This window comes from Bombus vancouverensis, chromosome 17 (genome assembly GCF_051014615.1).
Source record: "Bombus vancouverensis nearcticus chromosome 17, iyBomVanc1_principal, whole genome shotgun sequence".
Taxonomy (NCBI): Eukaryota; Metazoa; Arthropoda; class Insecta; order Hymenoptera; family Apidae; genus Bombus; species Bombus vancouverensis.
Window position 1 is genome coordinate 8,645,188 of NC_134927.1, and position 7,519 is coordinate 8,652,706.

The following is a 7,519-nucleotide window of genomic DNA, read 5'->3' on the forward strand; positions in this document are numbered from 1 at the left end:
GAGGTTGAATGATGAGATTACTAGATGGTAAGTAAAATCGTTATTGTATTTAAAATCGTCAATACAATGTCCTAGTCGTAAAACGGCGTGTGTAACGTCGTTTGGATACAGTTTATAATAATCCGTTTGCGATCGCGTCCGTTTATTTATAGTCGTCAGGGGGAAGTCGGAAGATTCAAATTTGTCTTTGTTTTATGGTTACATGTAGCGGCGACGTTGTTTTGCTCGCAGTTTGTTTATTCTTACATTATACGTAACCTAACGAACTTCATACTCCGAAGCAAAACAACAATATGATTTGAATGGAATTCTAACTCTTGTGCCGCTACATATTATTAGACAAATATTCTCCACAACAAATGTCTATTCTAATTCTAATTGGGTATTGACAGAATTGTCGTTGAGATTTCGAATACTCAAAGTTACAATCGTTCGCGATACGTTTTCACTCTTATTAATTACAAGATTTTAATTTAATTAATTTTCAATAATTTACAAATTGACAAATACAAACACGTCGATAAACAAAACTGACAAGAACAGGGAACTAATGAAACAAAGAACTAAAAGCAAAAGAACTAAAGGACTACAGAACTTAAGAACTAAGAGCAAAAACTAAGAGCTAAGGGAACTAAGAGCTGAAAAACTAAGGAACTAAAGAATTGAAAGACAAAGGAACTGAGAAATTAAGAGCTAAAGGAATTGAGAACTAATCGCTATGAACAAAGCAATTACTTGCCAAGAATTGGGGAACTGATCGCCAAGAACCAAGGAACTAATCACCAAGAACTGAGGAACTAATCACACAGAACTGAGGATTTAACTACTCGGAACTAAGGAATTACCTCTCTATCTTCTATGTCGCTACGCTTATTTATAATTAGATTTAACGTGGAGGGGTCGTCATGTGACGGGTTATTCCGTGGGGGTTGTGAGGCTCGAATTTGGTTTTTATACAAATTGTTAAAGTTTATTTGAATCTCAAATTGAGACGCTCACTCGCGCTATTGGTAGTTTTAGTCTACGTTACGGCGCGTACGCAGCGCGGGACGTGACAATATAATATGTAAATAAAATTGCCCAGGCGTTGCCTATCCGTATTTATTAATTTTCCTGACCTTGTTAACGACGTAAATGCAAATACATAAGCAAGAAAAATAATTGAGATGGGAGTATCTGAATCAAAGAATACAATTTATCTCACATTATGAACATGTAGCATAACAGATTCAAACCTTTTATGAGTGCGAACAGTGTTCGTAACGATCTTTAACTAGCAATAGCTAAGACTGGATGCGGTGCTATCAAGGCCCTCGATAATACGCGTAGCAGTTAGCAGTCATCGAAAAAATTTATATCTTTTTGTTCTTATAATCAACAAAAATAAAAAATCACTGTGGAAACGTAAAAGTGATCATTTGATTGTGCAAGAAAACTTACGATGAAGAAGCTGTATCTGTGCCTTGTATTGGAATTATGCGTGCTGACCATGTCGCAAAGAACTGCCTTGGATACGTCGATTCTCAGTTCCATCTACCGTGGATATCGTAATTGGTTAACGCAATCCTACGGTACGTCTGTTTTAGTTTATTTCGTGTTACGTCTTTATGCAATAATATCACTTTCTTTTGATTAGAGAGATGCTTTTTGGAGGAAGTGAAATATTGTGTATCTTATTTTTCATAGACTAATGTTTTATTGTGAATATATATATTTTCGTGATAAAATGATAAGTTGTCGAAATTTTTTTTCGGTAAAAGTAGACAAAAACTTGCACAAGTTTTGCAAGTGACGAGTTGTTAGGTAAATGTGAAATCAAAAGATGTCCATTTCCATTTGTTCTTAAAATACTGGTCAGTCTTGTTATACGAGTATAAGAGGCAGCAACCTGATTGTGATTTCAGATGGAAATTGGGTTTTGGTTAAGTTAGTGACGGGCTGCGCGGGAAAAGTTGATACCTCGCCACTGAACGCCTTTATTTATAGCACAAATCTTGAAAATATACAGTAGCTCACGAAAGTTGTCACATACTATTAAAACTCTAGACGATTAAAATATGCACGTTAAATTTAAGAGGTGAAAACATACATCTGTATATCTAAAATTAAGAACGAATTCGATAACGTTCGTAAAAGTTCTGAAATCCTTCGTTGCAATTACTTGATCGGAATTATGACATATCGCGTGCAATGCTTCATCACAGATGAAGTATTTTTGTAAATTGTTTTAAAATGACTATTTTGTAGGCACAAGAAATGGGGATCGAATGTCTCAATTACGGAATAAATATAAATTTCAAAAGGAAGTTCCAATAGACGTCCCTTTTCCTTGCAATGTAACAGGTACTTAACCAAATTTATGATTATTATTGTCAAATACTTCATGATATCACTTGTAAATATTATATCGTCGTATTTATTCTTTAAAATCATTATTCAATTTAAATCGCAGATTTCTTTTATTTCCAATAATTTTTGCAATTTATCCTAGGGACAATCGGTAAATTTCTGTAGCAGGAAATTACAGTGAAGAACGCAGTTCTTTATAATTTGTAATGGCTACAAGAATGTCAATGTGATTTCGAGTTCATCCATAGTCTTGTCCTATTAATATCATTTTTGAAGATATATAACATTATAAGCTTCTCACCCCACTGTAGTTTAAGAATAGTAAAATTGATGCTTATCTTTTGAAGTTCACATGTATTCTAATGTGTTTACTTCAATTTGTTTAGCCGGCAGGTCTTCGAAAGTTCCCGAGTCGGTTCACCATTTAAAACCAGGAGACATAGATGTCATTGCTGCAATGGGTGATTCCGTGACAATCGGCGCTGGAGTTACTTCGATTTATACGTTCGAAGTGAACATTGAAAATAGAGGCATAGTGGGTAGTATCGGCGGTCAAGGAACTTGGCGAGAGTACCTGACTCTCCCTAATATTCTTAAAGTATGTTCATTTTTTACATCTGCATTGTTTGCGCACACGATTTGTGTTATCGCCATAAATGCGAATACTGAAATCTTTCATAGTCCGATTTTTCTATATGCAGGAATTCAATCCTAAATTAATAGGTTATTCACTTGGAGACGCTATAAGTACTGATCCAGCTGCGCAGTTAAACGTCGCCGAAGCTGGAGCTATGTCTAAAGATATGACTTTCATGGCGACATATCTGGTCAATAAAATAAAAGTTGACCCGAGAGTAGATATAAACAAACATTGGAAGGTTCGTATGTAGACAAAGTAATTATATATTATACATATTTACTATATGACAGGTGGTGTTTTAATATGCACATAATCATTGAAATTAAAAACTGATTAATGGAACATAAATTCACATAAAATCTAAATTATTCACCTTTACCATTTTTATTCAAATATTAAAATAAAAATTAGACAAGGCCTTTATACGTTCATTAATAAGGAATAAAGATCATAATGAAATTATTGGCATTATAATTCGAGAAGTATTTCATTGCAGTTCTGGTGAACTATTTTCAAAAGTTAATTACATTACCTTTTATTCACTAGAAACACACTTGCAATATAATTCAAAATTACAATTACAATTTAAAAAGATTGGATGCAAGTATGAAATTGCAAGTATAAGATGCAAGTATAATTTCATTTATTGTTTAATCGTTTACGCAATAGTATCTACATTTTTATGTTTTACAGTTGATTTCGTTGATGATTGGAAGTAATGATTTTTGCTCTAATATGTGTGCAACTTCTTCTCCATGGTCTATGTTAAATGATCACAAAATAGATTTAATTCATACTCTTAGAATATTAAGAGACAATTTACCAAGAACTTTTGTTGCTCTTATACCACCACCTCACTTAAAGGAACTGGTTGCTGCACACAAAGGAAGAGAGTCATTGCGGTGCTATTTGGCATCCATGATTGAATGCTCATGTATGTTTGCTTTACAATTTAGGGATCAAAGACCGGAATATTATAAATTAATTGAGAGGTTTGTATAATTTTCCGAATTTAACTTTTTAAATATTTTGTGCTTGAGGATTAAACACTTACAAGAATTTTGTTATATCATACTTTATATTTAATCTTAGTAATTATAGATAAAAGGGGCTACAATTCCCATTTTAATGAAACTTAAGTATGTTGTGAAACTCAACATTTTTCCTACAGTGGGTAAACTCAATTAGTTTCCGAAATATTTGGAGAAAGCTGCTGCTACTACTATGTTGAATCTGACTTATAAGGCATGGTGTGACCACACATCTACTGTTGTGTGTCTATAAACACATCGCTGCGACCTGCAAATAATCTTTATAACGGGCGAACTGTTTAATATTTATCCTACCTAACTACTATTCTAACTACCTCGAAAACGTAAAAAAACATTTTGAACGCACAAGTCTTACATATCTCAGCGGTTGTCAAAAACTATACAAAGTCGAACCCTATTCTAGAAAAGTATCAATACTGAGCAATCCAGTCGTCGCACCGTGAGGAGGCTGACTGCCATCAGACTTTAACGACGGCCTAATTGAAAGACCGATCTACATTCAATACGGATTGCGCTCTTGAACACGCATTTAGTTTTGCAACCTTCAACAAGTAATTCATGTACACACTTTTGAGAAAAAATGTAAGAAAAATTCAAATTCGCAACTTCGAGAATGTTTTGTTTTCTTACATTAGTAGCTATCGAGATGTGTTTTGGACAAAAAATACTGTGGCTCTCTTAAATAAAATGATATGTACTGTTATGGTATTATAGACATTTAAATATGTGTAGATAATGATTAAAGCGAGAAGAACGCATAGAAAGCGTCATTCTTTTGTTTAGATTTTCCAACTTATTTCAAAAATTAAATGTCTACAACACTATCTAGAATCCAACACTAGCACGCGATAGAACAAACATTTTTGCTAAGGACAGCTTCAATAAAGCCAGAAAATCATGTTTTGTTTTTAATGTAAATGCGAATAAGTTTGACAAAACACGCGGTGACGGCAATGGTACTCAGTGTTGCCGAGTATCTCACCTGTCGCTCAGTATAATGGAACCGCAGAACGCGTGAGGCTATTAGCCGTCGACATTGACTAGCATTGCCTTCGTCCCGTATTTTGTCAAACTTTTTCGCTTTTCCAGGAGTTCATCCGCTATACAGATCGTTTCACACCAGCTATGATGTGTTTATAGAAACAGTGGATAAGCGATCGCACCACTCTGACGCATACGTTGCCATGAACGTGCATGTATAGATAAGATTTAATGTAGTATTAGCAGCAGATTTTTGCAAATATCTCGGAAACAAAAGTCGGGTAATGGTATAATGTTTATAGCATAATGTTGTTTTGAATGATGAGTTTTACATTATAGTTAAATATCATCAAAATCGGAGGTGCAGCCGCTTTTGTGCCCAATTACCTTAACTTTTATTTTATATTTAAGCGTATTTCATTCTCGTTATATGTTGGTGAATAACTATTGAAAAGAGTTATTAGAGAACAACATAGATTGATCATATTTGATTTCAATTCACATTAAGATCTTATTGATGTCACGGGCAATGTCGGGCCGACTTTGGATGAAAAAACGCTGATAAGTATATTTATAAGTGTATATTATGAGCGTGTATTCAGACGACGAGTTCGCATTTATATAACACATATCTAGTGAAGTGTTCGATACGGTATCGATGTTATCGATAGCGATCTACGAATTTCAATCTGTTATCGATTAATATCAAAGGTAAAGGTATTAGTTATTGTTAGGTTTTTTATTGTTTAGGTATTGTTTGTAAGATAAAGGTATTCGTCTCTGTACTTAAAATACCACAAAAGATTGTGGCATTCGAAAACATAAACCATCCGTGTAAGAAAAATCATAGGTTAGACGTTAAATCTGCATATTCATTAAAATCCATAACAGCAACTCGAAAATCGTCCCATTAAATTTTCGAATAGAGAGGATCAATGTTTCCTCTAGTCCATTGCCACCATAAGTGATTAATATATTCTAGCGCATATAAACAATGTTTATACAAATTTGATACATACACCGCGATCATCTCGTTCGGGGGTATTCTAAATGTCGTCGCTTCGATGGCTAACATAAACTCAACACTTTCGACATTTCGTGCGCATGCACGGAAGACGTGCGAAAGGTTCGATGGTGGGGTAAATGAGATACGCGCAGGACGTGCCTCCTGAGATTTCGCGGCCCGCGCGAGTTTGCCGATTGATTTTACGCGTAGCAATAAACATGACGTGGTCCTACACATGACAACCTCTAACATTTCATTTCTCTTATCACGAAGATCGGCGAGACCCTTACTCGAATGACGCGTGAACGCAAAGGGGCTATCGACTGATTCCGTGAAAGTGTCGTATCAATATGGTGTAAATACCCCAACTTTCATCCTTCTTTCTCTCCGTAAATGAATCATCGACAATTCTCCTTCAGTGCGAAACAGTTTCAATTCACCTCTAGCCTTTACTAAATCAATGGCGTCTATCCCGATTAGGAATGCGGCATTTACCCTAATTATCTTGAAAAAGTGTTGCACCTTTCCATTACCATACCGTGTATCGGAAATCGTTAATTTTGACAGTGGATTATTCCACATAATCTGTAAAAAACTACGAACTTTTAGTTACTATGATAATCCAAATGATCACGAAGTGTAATTACGAAGCCAAAATGTGAGATGTTTATACTGAAAAAATGCGAAGTCTTGGTAACTAACAAAGGCATTTTACTTCTGTCTCAGCGCGATGCGACATTTCGCACTGCAATCAGCTTATTTTTCTTATTTCACATTTATGCGATATTATTTCCCTAACACATTTCAAGTACCGTTTGATATATATTTTAATATGCATATGAAGAATAAGCTAGTTTGTTTCATTTTTTTAGGTGGCAAGAGATTGACGAAGAAGTCGCTAATTATCCAGAATTTCATAGAAATGACTTCACCGTAATAATTTTACCGACTCTGGAACATGCAAAAATACCTGTTGCCGAGGATGGATTTGCCGATCTCTCATATCTTAACGCTGATTGCTTTCATTGGAGTCAAAAACTACATGCACTATGTGAGTTTAACAGATGAAACTATACAATTATTTCATGAGTGTTACGTTGATAATCAGAAATGTTTTGTGTTTCCCAAGATGCGAATAATCTGTGGAACGATTTGTTGCAACCAGTTGGTAACAAGAGTAGGTCTCTCACTTTGTTATTTGAAAAATTTCAGTGTCCTACTTCGGAAAGACCGTTCTTGATGACGTATGAAAATTCACAGAACAATGAAACTTAAGGATGGTTAGAGAAGTTTAGAACAGTTTCTGTAAGTGGAAGATGTATTATAATCTTCGTATTTGTCTATTTAAAAATGACAAAAATTATAATAAGCAAATGTTCAAAAATAACAACCAATGTTGAATTTAATTTTTACTGTGGGATTTCAGTCATTATCATATTGATCTTGTAATTGAAGTTCTGTGCGAATAAAGGTAATAATGAAAATTGATAA

At 34.5% G+C, this 7,519-nt stretch overlaps 1 protein-coding gene across 5 annotated transcripts; it reads left to right on the plus strand.

The window, feature by feature from the left end:
• Positions 1-1,255: 1,255 nt before the first annotated feature.
• On the plus strand, positions 1,256-7,519 carry LOC117165136 (phospholipase B1, membrane-associated-like). Of its 5 annotated transcripts, XM_076626114.1 has the most exons (8): positions 1,509-1,571; positions 1,905-2,077; positions 2,248-2,343; positions 2,736-2,947; positions 3,051-3,227; positions 3,683-3,981; positions 6,901-7,079; positions 7,158-7,519. In XM_076626114.1, the coding sequence occupies exons 3-8, from the start codon at positions 2,268-2,270 to the stop codon at positions 7,301-7,303; spliced, it is 1,089 nt and encodes a 362-aa protein (XP_076482229.1). In that variant the 5' UTR covers positions 1,509-1,571; positions 1,905-2,077; positions 2,248-2,267; the 3' UTR covers positions 7,304-7,519. The 5 variants fall into 5 exon arrangements, with proteins under 5 accessions (XP_076482225.1, XP_076482227.1, XP_076482228.1 ...); XM_076626110.1 differs by lacking the exon at positions 1,905-2,077 and having other exon boundaries at positions 1,256-1,571; XM_076626112.1 differs by lacking the exon at positions 1,905-2,077 and having other exon boundaries at positions 1,256-1,571; positions 7,241-7,519.

Bases quoted from the DNA above. Each gene is read 5' to 3' on its own strand.
- LOC117165136 (XM_076626110.1), top strand. From the start codon at position 1,442: ATGAAGAAGCTGTATCTGTGCCTTGTATTGGAATTATGCGTGCTGACC. The intron at 2,344-2,735 runs GTACTTAACCAA...CAATTTGTTTAG, and splicing joins TTTTCCTTGCAATGTAACAG to CCGGCAGGTCTTCGAAAGTT. The intron at 7,080-7,157 runs GTGAGTTTAACA...GTGTTTCCCAAG, and splicing joins TCAAAAACTACATGCACTAT to ATGCGAATAATCTGTGGAAC.